Raw genomic sequence first — 19,713 nt, forward strand, 5'->3', positions numbered from 1 at the left:
GCATGTTAAACAGCGCATCGTCCATGCACTCAGGCAATCTGTGAGTACAAAGGTGCACCTGACTACAGATGCATGGACCAGTAGGCATGGCCAGGGACGTTATGTGTCCATCACGGCACACTGGGTGAATGTGGTGGATGCAGGGTCCACAGGCGACATCAATTTACGGACAGTTGTGCCTAGCCCACGGTCTAGGAAACAGTTGGCTGTAGGCGTTCGCACCCCCTCCTCCTACTCCTCCTCGTCCTCCTGCAGAAGCTACAGCTCTTCCACAGAACGCAGTCTGCCAACCACTCCATCGGCAGATGACACTGTTGCACACCAGTTGTCCCATTATGGGCCAGCTACTGCCAAGCGTCAGCAGGCTGTATTGGCTATGAAGTGTTTGGGCGACAACAGACACACCGCGGAAGTTCTATCCGAGTTCTTGCAACAAGAAACGCAGTCGTGGCTGGGCACAGTAGATCTTGAGGCAGGCAAGGTAGTGAGTGATAACGGAAGGAATTTCATGGCTGCCATCTCCCTTTCCCAACTGAAACACATTCCTTGCCTGGCTCACACCTTAAACCTGGTGGTGCAGTGCTTATTGAAAACTTATCCTGGGTTCTCCGACCTGCTCCTCAAAGTGCGTGCACTTTGCTCACATATCCGACGTTCGCCTGTACACACCAGCCGTATGCAGACCTATCAGCGGTCTTTGAACCTTCCCCAGCATCGCCTAATCATAGACGTTGCAACAAGGTGGAACTCAACACTGCACATGCTTCAGAGACTGTGCGAACAGAGGCGTGCTGTTATTTATTTGTGGGAGGATACACGGGCAGGCAGTAGGATGGCAGACATGGAGTTGTCAGGTGTGCAGTGGTCTAAGATACAAGACATGTGTCAAGTCCTTCAGTGTTTTGAGGAATGCACACGGCTGGTTAGTGCAGACAACGCCGTAATAAGCATGAGCATCCCCCTAATGCGTCTGCTGATGCAAAGTTTGACGCACATAAAGGAGCAGGCGTCTGCACCAGAGGAAGAGGAAAGCCTTGATGACAGTCAGCCATTGTCTGGTCAGGGCAGTGTACAGGACGAGGTAGCGGGCGAAGAGGAGGTGGAGGACGAGGAGGATGATGGGGATGAGTATATTTTTAATGCCGAACCTTTCCCGGGGGCACAGGAAATTGGTTGCGTGTCACGGCCGGGTTCTGGTTTTTTGAGGGACACAAGTGACGTAGATTTGCCTGCAACTGCCCCTCAACCAATCACAACCGGAGATTTGACAACTGGAACTTTGGCCCACATGGCGGATTATGCCTTACGTATCCTAAAAAGGGACACACGCATTACGAAAATGATGAACGATGACGATTACTGGTTGGCCTGCCTCCTTGATCCACGCTATAAAGGCAAATTGCAAAATATTATGCCACATGAGAACTTGGAACTAATATTAGCAACCAAACAATCAACTCTTGTTGACCGTTTGCTTCAGGCATTCCCAGCACACAGCGCACGTGATCGTTCTCACACGAGCTCCAGGGGGCAGCAGACTAGGAGTGTTAGGGGTGCACACATCAGAAGTGGCATTGGACAGAGGGGTTTTCTGACCAGGTTGTGGAGTGATTTTGCTATGACCGCAGACAGGACAGGTACTGCTGCATCAATTGAAAGTGACAGGAGACAACATTTGTCCAGTATGGTTACTAACTATTTTTCATCCCTTATCGATGTTCTCCCTCAACCGTCATTCCCATTTGATTACTGGGCCTCCAAATTAGACACCTGGCCAGAATTGGCAGAATATGCATTGCAGGAGCTTGCTTGCCCGGCAGCAAGTGTCCTATCAGAAAGAGTATTCAGTGCTGCAGGTTCAATATTAACCGAAAAAAGGACTCGTCTGGCTACCCAAAATGTTGACGATCTAACATTCATTAAAATGAACCACAACTGGATTTCGAAATCTTTTGCCCCACCTTGCCCGGCCGACACCTAGCTTTCCTATGAAAAGCTCTTGCCTGTGAATTACTTTTCTAATGTCTAATTTGCTGCAGCTGATTGTACAGCATACGACATGTTTACACCTCCCTAAATGGCAAAACTCCCCACACGGGGCCGTGGTATCGCGACTTGGCGCAAGCACCCGTGAGACTGCTGTTTGTCTGAAGAGGTGGGTGTGCTCGCTTTTGGTTGACGGCATTGCTACTGGGTCCCTCATAGTACAATGTAGTGTCTCTGGCGGTGGTGGTGCGCACCCAACGTCAGACACACCATTGTAACATGAGGGGCCCTGGGGCGGTCCCGCCGGCCTCAAGAGATTTCCCCCCTACCCCAGCTCAAAATGTGCTCTACCACGTGCAAAATTATGTCGCACAGCTCCACCAATCTTTAGTCTATTCGCTGACATCATTCAATGTCTGGCACTGACAATACAAATTTGTAGACATCTATGATGCAACTTAAAGTAGTCTGTGTCTGTGTCCTATATTGGCACCATTAAATAGTTACTGCCAAATTACTATGTCAGAAACTCAGTAGATGAGCCCACCCCTGTACCTAAGTATGCCACCTTTTTTTTTGTTTTGGTTGTTTTGCGAGACATTAACATCTATTTATATTTTGGGAGTACTGGGACAGACACTCCTTGCACTACTCCTCCACTCACCACCAAGCTGCCTGTGTATCCATGTAACCGCTGTAAAGCTGCCATGAGCCTATTGTTTGTTATTTTAGGCCTTTGATAGCCTGTCTGCGGTCCCTACTTTAAATACTCCTCCACTGACCACCAAGCTGCCTGTGTATCCATGTAACCGATGTAAAACTGCCATGAGCCTATTGTTTGTTATTTTAGGCCTTTGATAGCCTGTCTGCGGTCCCTACTTTAAATACTCCTCCACTCACCACCAAGCTGCCTGTGTATCCATGTAACCGCTGTAAAGCTGCCATGAGCCTATTGTTTGTTATTTTAGGCCTTTGATAGCCTGTCTGCGGTCCCTACTTTAAATACTCCTCCACTCATCACCAGCTGCCTGCCCGTGTATCCATGTAACCGCTGTAAAACTGCCATGAGCCTATTGTTTGTTATTTTAGGCCTTTGATAGCCTGTCTGCGGTCCCTACTTTAAATACTCCTCCACTCACCACCAAGCTGCCTGTGTATCCATGTAACCGCTGTAAAGCTGCCATGAGCCTATTGTTTGTTATTTTAGGCCTTTGATAGCCTGTCTGCGGTCCCTACTTTAAATACTCCTCCACTCACCACCAAGCTGCCTGTGTATCCATGTAACCGCTGTAAAGCTGCCATGAGCCTATTGTTTGTTATTTTAGGCCTTTGATAGCCTGTCTGCGGTCCCTACTTTAAATACTCCTCCACTCACCACCAAGCTGCCTGTGTATCCATGTAACCGCTGTAAAGCTGCCATGAGCCTATTGTTTGTTATTTTAGGCCTTTGATAGCCTGTCTGCGGTCCCTACTTTAAATACTCCTCCACTCACCACCAAGCTGCCTGTGTATCCATGTAACCGATGTAAAACTGCCATGAGCCTATTGTTTGTTATTTTAGGCCTTTGATAGCCTGTCTGCGGTCCCTACTTTAAATACTCCTCCACTCACCACCAAGCTGCCTGTGTATCCATGTAACCGCTGTAAAGCTGCCATGAGCCTATTGTTTGTTATTTTAGGCCTTTGATAGCCTGTCTGCGGTCCCTACTTTAAATACTCCTCCACTCATCACCAGCTGCCTGCCCGTGTATCCATGTAACCGCTGTAAAACTGCCATGAGCCTATTGTTTGTTATTTTAGGCCTTTGATAGCCTGTCTGCGGTCCCTACTTTAAATACTCCTCCACTCATCACCAGCTGCCTGCCCGTGTATCCATGTAACCGCTGTAAAACTGCCATGAGCCTATTGTTTGTTATTTTAGGCCTTTGATAGCCTGTCTGCGGTCCCTACTTTAAATACTCCTCCACTCACCACCAAGCTGCCTGTGTATCCATGTAACCGCTGTAAAGCTGCCATGAGCCTATTGTTTGTTATTTTAGGCCTTTGATAGCCTGTCTGCGGTCCCTACTTTAAATACTCCTCCACTGACCACCAAGCTGCCTGTGTATCCATGTAACCGATGTAAAACTGCAGTATTTTGCTTATAAAAAAGAAAATACTGGAGAGATATCAAATGCAGACATTTTAACATTAAAAACAAAAACACATACAACAAAAAACTGGTACAGTACAAAAATTGGCCACCAGCTACAAAAACTTGCTCCTGCAAGTAGTTAACTGAAAGGTTTTTTTCCATTGAAAACACAGATATGGCATCCACCGAGTGTTGTCCTGTCGCGTCTTCTTTATATTATTGCCAAGAAGCTGCAACTGAATAAAGCTGAGCTTCTACCTTCTGCCTCTTACTAACTGCTGTTTTTTTTAAAAATTGGCTGTTCCGGCCTACTAAAGGTGTCTGTCTGCCCCTGCCTGGTGTTGTCCTCAACTGAATAAAGCTGAGCTTCAACCTTCAGTTCCAAATTACCATTTTTAAAAATGCAATTGGCTGTTCTGGCCTACTAAAGGTGAATGTCTGCCCCTGCCTGGTGTTGTCCTCAACTGAATAAAGCTGAGCTTCTACCTTCTGTTCCAAATTACCATTTTTAAAAATGCAATTGGCTGTTCCGGCCTACTAAAGGTGTCTGTCTGCCCCTGCCTGGTGTTGTCCTCAACTGAATAAAGCTGAGCTTCAACCTTCAGTTCCAAATTACCATTTTTAAAAATGCAATTGGCTGTTCCGGCCTACTAAAGGTGTCTGTCTGCCCCTGCCTGGTGTTGTCCTCAACTGAATAAAGCTGAGCTTCTACCTTCTGCCTCTTACTAACTGCTGTTTTTTTTAAAAATTGGCTGTTCCGGCCTACTAAAGGTGTCTGTCTGCCCCTGCCTGGTGTTGTCCTCAACTGAATAAAGCTGAGCTTCAACCTTCAGTTCCAAATGACCATTTTTAAAAATGCAATTGGCTGTTCCGGCCTACTAAAGGTGTCTGTCTGCCCCTGCCTGGTGTTGTCCTCAACTGAATAAAGCTGAGCTTCTACCTTCTGCCTCTTACTAACTGCTGTTTTTTTAAAAAATTGGCTGTTCCGGCCTACTAAAGGTGAATGTCTGCCCCTGCCTGGTGTTGTCCTCAACTGAATAAAGCTGAGCTTCAACCTTCAGTTCCAAATTACCATTTTTAAAAATGCAATTGGCTGTTCCGGCCTACTAAAGGTGAATGTCTGCCCCTGCCTGGTGTTGTCCTCAACTGAATAAAGCTGAGCTTCTACCTTCTGTTCCAAATTACCATTTTTAAAAATGCAATTGGCTGTTCCGGCCTACTAAAGGTGAATGTCTGCCCCTGCCTGGTGTTGTCCTCAACTGAATAAAGCTGAGCTTCTACCTTCTGTTCCAAATTACCATTTTTAAAAATGCCATTGGCTGTTCCGGCCTACTAAAGGTGTCTGTCTGCCCCTGCCTGGTGTTGTCCTCAACTGAATAAAGCTGAGCTTCAACCTTCAGTTCCAAATTACCATTTTTAAAAATGCAATTGGCTGTTCCGGCCTACTAAAGGTGTCTGTCTGCCCCTGCCTGGTGTTGTCCTCAACTGAATAAAGCTGAGCTTCTACCTTCTGCCTCTTACTAACTGCTGTTTTTTTAAAAAATTGGCTGTTCCGGCCTACTAAAGGTGTCTGTCTGCCCCTGCCTGGTGTTGTCCTCAACTGAACAAAGCTGAGCTTCCACATTCTGGCTTTCGCCCTATACTATCAGATATTAAACTGCATTTGGCCTACTAGTGTGGTTAGGCCCTTGAAACAGTGTCTGCTGCTCTTGGGTTTGCTACTCCACTGAACAAAGCAATGCCGCCTGTTTAGTCCTGTTACCAATTTTGAACTGCATTTAGCCTACTTTATTCTTTGGCCCTATATCTGTTTCCTCCTCATCCTGCCCATTGCCCAGCCACTGCTAGATGAGTCTGCTGGTACATTGACCTAGACCACTACATTCCCCTTATACTCTACACAGCCAGAATCTGACCCTGCTGAAAGTAAGGTTCCCCTTCCCGCATGTTATACCACCTTACACAGGGACAGAGAGGAAGGTGCAGATGAAAGTGCAGGTTCCTTCATCAGGTGGGGGGGCATACTCGTTGGCGACGTCACTGGCACAGGGCCCCTCAGAGTACGCAAAAGTGTCGCTGCTGGTGGGAGGCGCCCCCGCCATGCAAACACACATCGCTGTACTTTGAGGGGCCCTGTGCCAGTGCCAATGCGAACGAGTGGGCCCCCCCTGCTTGCTCAGGATCACAGCACTTGCAACGTTGAAATACTTACCTTTCCCTGCAACACCGCCGTGACGTAGTCCGCATTTCCTGGGCCCACGAAAAACTTGAGCCGGCCCTACTCCCCCCACAACTTTTGCCAAATGACCCCCAATTCCCTATGCCCAACTATTATTATAAAGTTAATTAAGATTGACAAGCTTCAGAAACAAGAATGGAAGTTTTTGGCATTAAAATGGGCACTGTAGGTGTTTTCCTGGCCTCCACTCACTGCCGACTATGCTTCCCCATTGACTTGCATTGGGTTTCGTGTTTCGGTCGATCCCCGACTTTTAGCGATAATCGGCCGACTGCACTCGACTCGACTCTGGACAAAATCGGGTTTCACAAAACCCGACTCGATCTTAAAAAAATGAAAGTCGCTCAACTCTAGGGGAGAGTATTTAAAGCTGCACCTGAAATGTGATAGGACAGATAAACAAAGTAAATGAAAAAACATGACACCCAAAACTGACAAACAAAGATAAAACTAAAACATCCAAAGAAAAGGTGTATGTGACGCTAGTCACATACACACGGACAAGAAGAGAGGCTGAATGTGATGCTAGTCACTGCTCATGGATAAGCAGAGAATCTGAGTAATCAAAAGGCCTGATGTCAGATGCCAGGAGGGTATGTTAAAGACAGAGGGGTGATACAAAAGAATAGTCAGGTCACAGTCCAGGGGTCAAAAGCCAGGAGGGTGTGAAATAAAGAATAGTCAGATCACGATCCAGAGGTCTAATGACAAGGAAGACAGCAAAGGGTCAAAGCAAACGGATGGTCAGAACGAGGTTCAAGTTCTGGCAGCAGTAGATAAGAGCACAGAGAAGCAAGGCAAACATACACCAGTGAGCATGAAGCTACAAATGGCCCTAGTCTGAGGCAAAGAGCTGGTTAAATATCAAGGCACTGACAGCTCAGCATGCCCCAGCATCCGAGTGGGCAACTGAGCCCATCTTATACTGAAACCTGAGATCCCTATGGCCCTAGATGGGTTATTCACCCCATGCGCAATCACATGCCTAAGCCCTTACTGACCCTGCACCTTGCCCTGGCTAGTCTAACTACTATGGTAAAGACAACACGGGAAAACACACAAACAAATGGAAATCCGCAAGCTTCAGCACAACAATTTCTCCAAGAACACCTTCCTCAGAGTAGTCAGGCACAGAAAAGTAACTCTACAGCTGGCATGGGAGACAGCCAGGTTTAACCCCTTTATGACCGGAGGTATTTTCGGCTTTGCGCTTTCGTTTTTTGCTAACATTCTTCTCAGAGCCATAACCTTTTTCTTTTTCTGTCAATATGGCCATGTGAAGGCTTGTTTTTTGCATGATGAGTTGTAGTTTTGAACAACACCATTGGTTTTACCATGTTGTGCACTAGTAAAGGGAAAAAAAATTCAAAGTGAGGTGAAACTGCAAAAAAGTGCAATCCCACACTTGCTTTTTGTTTGGCTTTTTTACTAGGTTCACTAAATGCTAAAAATTACCTGACATTATGATCATTATGATCCTCCAGGTCATTCCAAGTTCATAGACACCAAACATGTCTAGGTTCTTATTTATTTAAGTGGTGAAAAAAAATTCCAAACTTTGTTAAAAAAAAAATTGCGCCATTTTCCGATACCCATAGCATCTCCATTTTTTGTGATCTGGGGTCAGGTGAGGGCTTATTTTTTGTGTGCCGAGCTGAAGTTTTTAATGATACCATTTTAGTGCAGATGCAATCTTTTGATCACCCATTAATGCATTTTAATGCAATGTCGATGCGACCAAAAAAGCGTAATTCTGGCGTTTTGACTTTTTTCTCGCTACGCCATTTAGTGATCAGGTTATTCCTTTTTCTATTGATAGATTGGGCGATTCTAAAGGCGGCGATACCAAATATGTCGCCCTGACTTGTTTACATTTATTGATGCGTCTCTGCCTTCAAAGTAATACTATGATGGAAGAGTCTTTAGTCATATTGATTACACTGTTGGATTGTACTTGGAGGCATATGGGAAGTTCTAGGTGATGTTCCACCATGAGCATCCAAATACTATTACTCAATATTAAAGGACTGAACTCCCCAGGGAAAAGGTCCATGATGTGGAGGGTAGAGCGGAAATTACAGGCTGATGTGGTGTGCTTGCAGGAGACGCATTTGCTTGAGTCCGATAATAATAGGATTAGCCATCCCCAATTCCCACACACATTCTTTGCAAATAACCCTGGCCAGAAAGCAGGGGTATGTATATGAATTAAAAATACGCTGGCGTTTCAGTGTATAAATTCTTATAAAGACCCAGAGGGTCAATTCCTGATTTTAGTGTTCTCTCTTAGCAGTGAGGCGTATACTATTGTCGACATCAGACCTACAGTAGACTGGATTATTTTCTAGTCGATAATAAGGCCTTAGGCAGATGCGTCTCAGCAAAAATTGGATTAATTTCCTGGTCGGATCACGCCCAGTGACCTTGATACTCGCCCTGCGACCCCAAACAAACTCATCCTCTAAGTGGAGATTAGTAACATAGTAGCATAGTTAGTAAGGCCGAAAAAAGACATTTGTCCACCCAGTTCAGCCTATATTCCATCATAATAAATCCCCAGATCTACGTCCTTCTACAGAACCTAATAATTGTATGATACAATATTGTTCTGCTCCAGGAAGACATCCAGGCCTCTCTTGAACCCCTCGACTGAGTTCGCCATCACCACCTCCTCAGGCAAGCAATTCCAGATTCTCACTGCCCTAACAGTAAAGAATCCTCTTCTATGTTGGTGGAAAAACCTTCTCTCCTCCAGACGCAAAGAATGCCCCCTTGTGCCCGTCACCTTCCTTGGTATAAACAGATCCCCGGAGAAATATTTGTATTGTCCCCTTATATACTTATACATGGTTATTAGATCGCCCCTCAGTCGTCTTTTTTCTAGACTAAATAATCCTAATTTCGCTAATCTATCTGGGTATTGTAGTTCTCCCATCCCCTTTATTAATTTTGTTGCCCTCCTTTGTACTCTCTCTAGTTCCATTATATCCTTCCTGATCACCGGTGCCCAAAACTGGACACAGTACTCCATGTGCGGTCTAACTAGGGATTTGTACAGAGGCAGTATAATGCTCTCATCATGTGTATCCACACCTCTTTTAATGCACCCCATGATCCTGTTTGCCTTGGCAGCTGCTGCCTGGCACTGGCTGCTCCAGGTAAGTTTATCATTAACTAGGATCCCAAAGTCCTTCTCCCTGTCAGATTTACCCAGTGGTTTCCCATTCAGTGTGTAATGGTGATATTGATTCCTTCTTCCCATGTGTATAACCTTACATTTATCATTGTTAAACCTCATCTGCCACCTTTCAGCCCAAGTTTCCAACTTATCCAGATCCATCTGTAGCAGAATACTATCTTCTCTTGTATTAACTGCTTTACATAGTTTTGTATCATCTGCAAATATCAATATTTTACTGTGTAAACCTTCTACCAGATCATTAATGAATATGTTGAAGAGAACAGGTCCCAATACCGACCCCTGCGGTACCCCACTGGTCACAGCGACCCAGTTAGAGACTATACCATTTATAACCACCCTCTGCTTTCTATCACTAAGCCAGTTACTAACCCATTTACACACATTTTCCCCCAGACCAAGCATTCTCATTTTGTGTACCAACCTCTTGTGCGGCACGGTATCAAACGCTTTGGAAAAATCGAGATATACCATGTCCAATGACTCACCGTAGTCCAGCCTATAGCTTACCTCTTCATAAAAACTAATTAGATTGGTTTGACAGGAGCAATTTCTCATAAACCCATGCTGATATGGAGTTAAACAGTTATTCTCATTGAGATAATCCAGAATAACATCCTTCAGAAACCCTTCAAATATTTTACCAACAGTAGAGGTTAGACTTACTGGCCTATAATTTCCAGGTTCACTTTTAGAGCCCTTTTTGAATATTGGCACCACATTTGCTATGCGCCAGTCCTGCGGAACAGACCCCGTTGCTATAGAGTCCCTAAAAATAAGAAATAATGGTTTATCTATTACATTACTTAGTTCTCTTAGTACTCGTGGGTGTATGCCATCCGGACCCGGAGATTTATCTATTTTAATCTTATTTAGCCGGTTTCGCACCTCTTCTTGGGTTAGATTGGTGACCCTTAATATAGGGTTTTCATTGTTTCTTGGGATTTCACCTAGCATTTCATTTTCTACCGTGAATACCGTGGAGAAGAAGGTGTTTAATATGTTAGCCTTTTCCTCGTCATCTACAACCATTCTTTCCTCACTATTTTTTAAGGGGCCTACATTTTCAGTTTTTATTCTTTTACTATTGATATAGTTGAAGAACAGTTTGGGATTAGTTTTACTCTCCTTAGCAATGTGCTTCTCTGTTTCCTTTTTGGCAGCTTTAATTAGTTTTTTAGATAAAGTATTTTTCTCCCTATAGTTTTTTAGAGCTTCAATGGTGCCATCCTGCTTTAGTAGTGCAAATGCTTTCTTTTTACTGTTAATTGCCTGTCTTACTTCTTTGTTTAGCCACATTGGGGTTTTCCTATTTCTAGTCCTTTTATTCCCACAAGGTATAAACCGCTTACAGTGCCTATTTAGGATGTTCTTAAACATTTTCCATTTATTATCTGTATTCTTATTTCTGAGGATATTGTCCCAGTCTACCAGATTAAGGGCATCTCTAAGCTGGTCAAACTTTGCCTTCCTAAAGTTCAGTGTTTTTGTGACTCCCTGACAAGTCCCCCTAGTGAAAGACAGGTGAAACTGTACAATATTGTGGTCGCTATTTCCTAGATGCCCGACCACCTGCAGATTTGTTATTCTGTCAGGTCTATTAGATAGTATTAGGTCTAAAAGTGCTGCTCCTCTGGTTGGATTCTGCACCAATTGTGAAAGATAATTTTTCTTGGTTATTAGCAGAAACCTGTTGCCTTTATGGGTTTCACAGGTTTCTGTTTCCCAGTTAATATCCGGGTAGTTAAAGTCCCCCATAACCAGGACCTCATTATGGGTTGCAGCTTCATCTATCTGCTTTAGAAGTAGACTTTCCATGATTTCTGTTATATTTGGGGGTTTGTAACAGACCCCAATGAGAATTTTGTTACCATTTTTCCCTCCATGAATTTCGACCCATATGGACTCGACATCCTCATTCCCTTCGCTAATATCCTCCCTTAAAGTGGACTTTAGACAAGACTTTACATAGAGACAAACCCCTTCTCCTCTCCAATTTTTAGGATCCTTTCTAAACAGACTGTAACCCTGTAAGTTAACTGCCCAGTCATAGCTTTCATCTAACCATGTCTCGGTTATTCCCACTATGTCAAAATTACCTGTAGATATTTCTGCTTCTAGTTCTTCCATCTTGTTTGTCAGGCTTCTGGTGTTTGCGAGCATGCAGTTTAGAGGATTTTGTTTTGTTCCAATCTCCTCGCTGTGGATTGTTTTAGAAATGTTCTTACCTCCCTTCTGAGTATGTTTTCCTGGGTCTTCTTTGTTCGAGTCTAATGTTTTTCTTCCCGTCCCCTCTTCTTCTAGTTTAACGCCCTCCTGATGAGTGTAGCGAGTCTTCTGGCGAATGTGTGTTTCGCAGGTTTGTTGAGGTGTAGTCCATCTCTGGCGAGGAGTCCATCGTACAAGTAATTCACACCGTGGTCCAGGAATCCGAATCCTTGTTGTCTGCACCATCGTCTTAGCCAGTTGTTCGCATCAAGGATCCTGTTCCATCTCCTGGTGCCATGCCCATCTACTGGAAGGATAGAAGAAAAAACTACCTGTGCATCCAGTTCCTTTACTTTCTTCCCCAACTCTTCAAAGTCCTTGCAGATTGTCGGTAGGTCCTTCCTTGCCGTGTCATTGGTGCCAACATGTATCAGAAGAAATGGGTGGACGTCCTTGGAGCTGAAGAGCTTTGGTATCCTATCGGTCACATCCTTGATCATCGCACCTGGAAGGCAGCATACTTCTCTTGCGGTTATGTCCGGTCTGCAGATGGCTGCTTCTGTGCCTCTCAGTAGTGAGTCTCCCACCACCACCACTCTTCGTTGCTTCTTGGCTGTACTTTTTGCTGTCACTTGTTGCTGTGTACCCTTTTCTTTTTTGCTTGCTGGTAGTGCTTCATCCTTAGGTGTGCCATCTTCATCCTCTACAAAGATTTGATATCGGTTCTTCAGTTGTGTGGTTGGTGATTTCTCCATGGTCTTCTTGCTTCTTTTGGTCACATGCTTCCACTCATCTGCTTTTGGAGGTTCTCTGACACTTTTTTCACCTTCTGTGACCAGTAGAGATGCTTCTGTTCTGTCTAGGAAGTCTTCATTCTCTTTGATGAGTTTCAAAGTTGCTATTCTTTCTTCCAGACCCCGCACCTTTTCTTCTAAAAGGGCCACTAGTCTACACTTCTGACAGGTGAAATTGGATTAAATACTTCTCTTCTCCTTGACAAGCATATGATGGAGAAAGTGTCATCAGAACTTTCACATTACTTTAACACTAATTATGTGGGGGAGGTTTCAGATGAGACCTTATGGTCAGCACATAAGGTGGTCATCAGAGGAATATTCATTCAACAGGTCTTATTTGAAGAGGAAAAAGAGAGAAGAGCAGAAATAAGATAATGACGCAACTCCATCAATTAGAACTACCGTATTTTTCCGGCCATAAGACACACTTTTTTTCCTCCAAATTTGGGAGGAAAGTGTGGGTGCGTCTTATGGTCAGAAAGTAGCATGTGGGGAGGGGGGCAGCGGCTAGTGGGGTCGCACTGTGATCCCACTTCAGGAGGCAGAAAAATGTCCCCACTGCCTGAATCCAGCGCTGGGGAAACCATGTCCCCATAATTAAAGTGCAGTGAATATTCATTAGCCGCTTACTGGCCCACCTGTCAGCTGAGCAGTGAGCGGGGAGCAACACATGAATACTCCTCCACCGAAACACACATGGTTTCCCCAGCGCTGGATTCCGGCAGTGGCTGGGGAGATCTGTGTGTGGTGGATGAGGGGGCAGCAGGGGCCAGAGGAGACAAGATCGCTGCTTGCCTGCCTGGTTGTGCTGGATGCTGTGGCATAAGGACCTGTGTGATGTCATGAAGTGGGTGGGCTGGAGAATCACATGACAGCACAGAGCCTGCCATCTTCTGACAGGTCCTTCAGACACCGCACTAGAATCTGCTGGCTTCCTCTTATGACCTGTGCTGTGGAGAAGCAACAAGAGGGAGAGCTCTGTGTGTGCAGTGATGGGATGCTCCAGCTTTTCACCTAACACACAGTGGCTGGCTGGCTGCCACAATTAAAAGGTTAGTCTTTACAACACACAATAAAGCACTCTTCCACTCCTGTGGTGAACTATAACTCCCAGCATGCCATAGGATCTGCAGGACATGCTGGGAGTTATAGTTCTCCCAATGGGATCTTAAAGCAGCACTCCAGTGTTATTTTTCAGTGCTGGAGTGGTGCTTTAAATATAAGCCCTGTGCCCCCATTCTTATACTCACCCTCCAGCGTCTTCATACAGTACTTTACAGACACCACACTGGCCCCGCAGTGCCATCTTCTACCCGCAGCTTCCAACATAATAACATACTATTGCATATAATAACACCACATATAATAGTATGTTATTAAATTTTACCACATTTTTTTTTTTGCTTCGAATATTTTTTTCCCTATTTTCAACCTCTAAAACCTGGGTGCATCTTATAGTCCGGTGCGTCTTATAGTCCGAAAAATACGTAATTAATTAATCCAACCCTTTTTTTGATAACTCAGAGGATATATGCAAGCTTAGATTTAAATTACGAGAAAATCTCCTTTTTATTTATGCATGTAATCTTAAAAAAATGAAAATTAGATTTTAGGCAACTGGGGACAGAGCTGGAGCTGGGGTTTCAATTTTATACAAAGCTCTGAAGGAGATAGATTTAGTTGATAAACTACCCTATATGAAGCACTGGGAATTGGAATTAGGCATATCCCTGGATCCAGATAATTGGAAGGTGGGTTTGGGAGAGGTACATCGTGTATCCTCATGTATAAACCATCTTGAACACTTGAAAAAGATGCACCTATGATAGTACCAGTGGCCAGCGAAACTAGCTCATTTTGCTCCAAATCTGTCCTCATTATGTTGGAAAGTATGTGAGGAGAAAGGTACATTGGGTCTTCTGTGATGGTTTTGTCCTATAGTCACTAAATTTTGGGAGGGTGTAGCCGATCTTATTAAAAAGGTTCTCATGATGCAGATATTATTGGACCCATTGGAATGGATAAGGTTCCTTTTGACCTTAGAGGTTCCCTAACTCACATTTTCATTGCGGCTAGATTAACTCTCGCAGCTAAATAGAAAGATCAGAATGTACCTACTATTAGAGAAGTGCTTGACAGAATTAACGTAAATTGTCAACATGAATTATCTTTGGCTCAGGCCTTAGCAGCTAAGAATAGAATATCTCGCATATGGGATCCCTGGTTAGATAGTCCTATGTCCACCCCACTTCACTGAGACAGGACGAGAATTTGAAAGTAATGATGGAATCTCCAGCTCCTATGTGACCATGCACATGTTTAGTTTGGGTGTAATTATGGAGTAACAGTTCATATTGCCTCCTTGTCCAATACATTATGTTTACTGCTTAATCTTCAAAAGTTAATATACAATACATGATTACATGATGGAAAAGCTGAGATCACAGTGTTTTGATATATCGCACAGATATCCTCTGTTAGTTCAGTTAGTTATGTGGTTCCGCCAGCCATGTTGGCAGGTGGCTGTTTGTATTGAATTTTGAAATCTTAATAAAAATTAATTGGAATTTAAAAAAAAAGCTGTCCACCAACATTCACCATCCAACCTGACGGAACTGGAGAGGATCTGCAAGGAAGAATGTCAGAGAATCCCCAAATCCAGGTGTGAAAAACTTATTGCATGTCAAGATGGGGTGCAAAGTGTACATTAACGAGAAAAAAATTAACTTTTTTGAATTTACCAAATGGCTGCAATGAAAGAAAGAGTGAAAAAATTAAAGAGGTATGAATACTTAGCGTACCCACTGTATGCAGTTGAATAACTCAGTTACTATGAGCGCCAACAACAGGTGGAGCTCACAGCAATTCAGCACTGACAACCATATAAATCTCCAGGAGACCTCTGGTTGTCATGCCAATGAACCAGTGACCCGCGATCACATGACGGGGGTCACCAGTGGGCAGATTTCTAGCCCAATGGCAGGAAGCGCGAGTTTACTGCTGCTGTCAGCATTTGATAGCGGCATTTAAAGTTTTAATAGCCATGGGTGGATCACGATTCCATCCGCGGCTATTCCGGGCACATATCAGCTGTTCAAAACAGCTGACATGTCCCGGGAAAGATGTGGGCTCACCGCCGGAGATCACATCAAAGGGAGTCCGACATCGGTGTACTATTACACCTGATGTCGGAAAGGGGTTAAATAATGAAAGGGGCGTAGTTCCGAAAAGCAGCACCTGACCCAAGAGCTAACAGAAAAACTCAGCAGAGTTACAACAAGGAACTAGTCTTAAACCCTTCCATAACACAAGAAATCAAAAACCTGTTTAGCTTATGATTAGCCATGTAGATTTCAAAGAGGACCTGTGCTGAGCTAATCACTGAGTTCTTCTAATCCCAGACACACTGCAGGTCCCAGCAGAGTGCGGCACATTTGTGACATGCTGAATGTGTCCTGCCTCCAGCACAAAGGGCTGTACTTGAATAACAGGCTACATTCAAAGCACAGACACGAAGACTTTGCATTCTGTGCTTTGAATAGACAGTAATAGTAAATAAGGAGATGGAGGTCACATTACAGCTCAATAACTGAGCAAAATTTAACAGCAAATTAATTATGATGTTTCTTCAATTATCATAAGCTCCCAGTGGAGTCAACTCAACACTATTCCCTGTCTGTGGTAGCCATTGCAGAAGGCAGGCGAGAAGGAAAAAATTATCAGAAAGGGCTAAATTGTTTTAACATTTTCGCCCAAATTCTTTGAAGATCAATTTTTTTAACAAAATTAACAATTTTACAAATAACCAAGATAACAGCCTCACCATTTACTGCATATCTGTGGGTGCATGTTTATCGACAAACAAAGTTGTTTCACTTGAGCAGTCAGGTTCAGTCACACCTAGACAGTGTCTTTTCTGAAGTAGATACCCTAAGTCTCAATCCCATTGATTTCTGGGTCAATAAACTGGACCAGTGAAAGAATTGTCCGAGTTTGCTATGGATTTACTGTCATGTCCAGTCTCCAGTGCAATGTCACAAAGGATTTTCAGCATGGTTGGCCAGATACTGGCCTGGTACCGACAAATGAGGCATCTAACTTCAAGACAAACAACTTGTTGGGGTCAGTGTGATGTAGCACCGAAAAAATTGCGAAGGCCTTTTTCAAATGCTAGAAGGTCGACACTGGAGGGCTGTGACTAAGAGATGACCTGATGTTCGCTAGAGCCTCTGTGGTAAAGTTAGGCTTAGCTGCAGGTTGTCACCAGGTACCATTCCAGGGCAGCCCCCAAGGAACTGCCTTGTATAAAACCTGCTCTCATGTGATAGGCTTTGGAGCCAAATCTCTTCAGGACATAGCAGGGTTACATTCCTTCAGAGACCGGCCATGGTCCCGTAGATGGAAGCACCATGCTGTCGCAGAAATGCAGTGGAGCAGAAGAGACAGCAAACTTTAGTGGAACAGCTTGAGACGAGGAGAAACTGCACAGTGAGTGGGACGGCACTGAGGAGTCATGCAAGCAGTCGCCATAACACATGCAATGTCTGTACATTTCACATCTTTGTGAGTTGTGAATGGAAATAGTTTTGAAGGCGGTAGATATACTGTATTCCAGGCTGAGGTGTTGCACTCTTAACCCGTTGCTTGCCAAATTAGAATTTTTACAAGTATGGATTTTTCAGAAAAGGGCATCCCAATATTCAATTAAAAATGACAATGACATGATTTCCTATTTTGAAAACATTCATTTTACCAACACAACACAAAAAATTGGACCTAATTATAAAAATTATAAAATCTTAGTTGCTAGAAGCTAAAGATTAGGCGTCCCAAAAAAGGACATTGGTAGATAATGGGTTAACACAACACCAAAAGGTGAAGAGATCTAACATTGTGAAACTAGCATTGATCTATGTAGCGCTGTTTCTTTTTTCCTTTTTTCTATGGTTAAATATATGTGAGTAGTATCCACATATGTAATGCTAACTTCTATTGGATTGTGATATATGGAGATACAATCCTATTTTAGGTGACTCACTTCCTTTTTTACATAGTTGGCTTTTTTGGTGCTATGATACCCATGCAAGGTATATTTTTTCAAATATTGACTAAGTTACTTGGATTTGAATTTTAATGACCTTTAACCCGTGATCGGACACTTCACAGCTTTTATCAAAGAGGCTCAAAGTTGTTTTCATAGAATAAATCTTACCTTTTGTGTTTTCTAAGCCTTCTGGGACTGAGATATATAGTTGCATCATAGGCTTTACTGTCACTAATAATTGCATACGAGAAGGAAAATGTGCAAAGTGAATATGGTCATCCATTCGAAGGAAGCTCAACTGGTCTGAAAGGGGAGAAAATTAGCATGTTGTTTTTATGTAATACACAAAATGCAATTAAAATATTTAAGTATTTAATGTAGGTACCTGATTTGTAGTGATTTTGGTCATAAATGTCACTATTTGATATCACTCCATCTTTCCGAATCACAAATTTAGTTTCCACCTTTCCATTCTGTTAAGAATAAAACATTAATGTTAGAAATTGTAGCTATGAAAAATATATGAAATGCAGAGAACAAAAATGAAAAAAATGAAATATTTGTGCAAACAGTTTCGAAACGCATTCATTTTCTACTGTACAGTATTCTTTTCCAGCAGGTAATAATAAACAAAACCATTCTCCATCCTATCTCTACAGCATAGTGGGGCATAAGTAACAATGGAATACAGACCGTAAAAAGGATATACAGTAACATCCGTTGCTTTTCCCATTAGCCCTTTACTTTGCTTCTAATCTTTTACAGTATTTCTCTTTTTTTTAGTAAAAGCCTAGGGTTCATCAGACAGTTATTGGGAAACAAATCTCTACTTTTAACACACAGCCCCAGAAGACTTCTTTCCAAGTATGTAGTACTTCTAGGGGACCATTCTTTGCCTTATGGAGGTAAACAAAGGCCCCATGAGTAGTGTTGAGCATTCCGATACTGCAAGTATCGGGTATCGGCCGATACTTGCTGTATCGGAATTTCCGATACCGAGATCCGATACTTTTGTGGTATCGGGTATCGGGTATCGCAACAACATTAATGTAATAATGTGTAAAAAAGAGAATTAAAATAAAAAATATCGCTATACTCACCTGTCCGACGCAGCCGGGACCTCAGCGAGGGAACCGGCAGCGTTGTTTGTTTAAATTTCGCGCTTTTACTTGGTTACGTGAAGTCCCGGCTTGTGATTGGTCAGGGCGGCCATGTTGCCGGGACGCGGACCAATCACAGCAAGCCGTGACGAAATTACGTCACGGCTTGCTGTGATTGGTCCGCGTCCCGGCAACATGGCCGCCATTAACCAATCACAAGCCGTGACGTCACGGGAGGCTGGACATGCGCGTATTTTGAAAAGCGCGCGTGTCCAGCCTCCAGTGACGTCCCGGCAACATGGCCGCCATTAACCAATCACAAGCCGGGACGTCACGGGAGGCTGGACATGCGCGTATTTTGAAAAGCGCGCGTGTCCAGCCTCCAGTGACGTCCCGGCAACATGGCCGCCATTAACCAATCACAAGCCGGGACGTCACTGGAGGCTGGACACGCGCGCTTTTCAAAATACGCGCATGTCCAGCCTCCCGTGACGTCACGGCTTGTGATTGGTTAATGGCGGCCATGTTGCTGGGACGCGGACCAATCACAGCAAGCCGTGACGTAATTTCGTCACGGCTTGCTGTGATTGGTCCGCGTCCCGGCAACATGGCCGCCCTGACCAATCACAAGCCGGGACTTCACGTAACCAAGTAAAAGCGCGAATTTTAAACAAACAACGCTGCCGGTTCCCTCGCTGAGGTCCCGGCTGCGTCGGACAGGTGAGTATAGCGATATTTTTTATTTTAATTCTTTATTTTACACATTAATATGGTTCCCAGGGTCTGAAGGAGAGTTTCCTCTCCTTCAGACCCTGGGAACCATCAGGAATACCGTCCGATACTTGAGTCCCATTGACTTGTATTGGTATCGGGTATCGGTATCGGATTGGATCCGATACTTTGCCGGTATCGGCCGATACTTTCCGATACCGATACTTTCAAGTATCGGACGGTATCGCTCAACACTACCCATGAGGCATCATGTGCACTGCAGTTAAAAGAGTTG

At 44.0% G+C, this 19,713-nt stretch overlaps 1 protein-coding gene across 1 annotated transcript in view; it reads right to left on the reverse strand.

Annotated features, from left to right (window-relative positions):
• The window catches only part of MUC19 (mucin 19, oligomeric), a 763,086-nt gene that overhangs the window by 482,106 nt on the left and 261,267 nt on the right, over positions 1-19,713 (reverse strand). Inside the window, exons 19-20 of the mRNA XM_077264813.1 lie at positions 17,993-18,080; positions 17,776-17,910 (exon numbers count right to left, since the gene is read on the reverse strand). Coding sequence (XP_077120928.1) covers positions 17,776-17,910; positions 17,993-18,080 — 223 coding nt within the window. The remainder of the gene's footprint in view (positions 1-17,775; positions 17,911-17,992; positions 18,081-19,713) is intronic.

Source organism: Ranitomeya variabilis, chromosome 5 (assembly GCF_051348905.1).
Source record: "Ranitomeya variabilis isolate aRanVar5 chromosome 5, aRanVar5.hap1, whole genome shotgun sequence".
NCBI lineage: Eukaryota > Metazoa > Chordata > Amphibia > Anura > Dendrobatidae > Ranitomeya > Ranitomeya variabilis.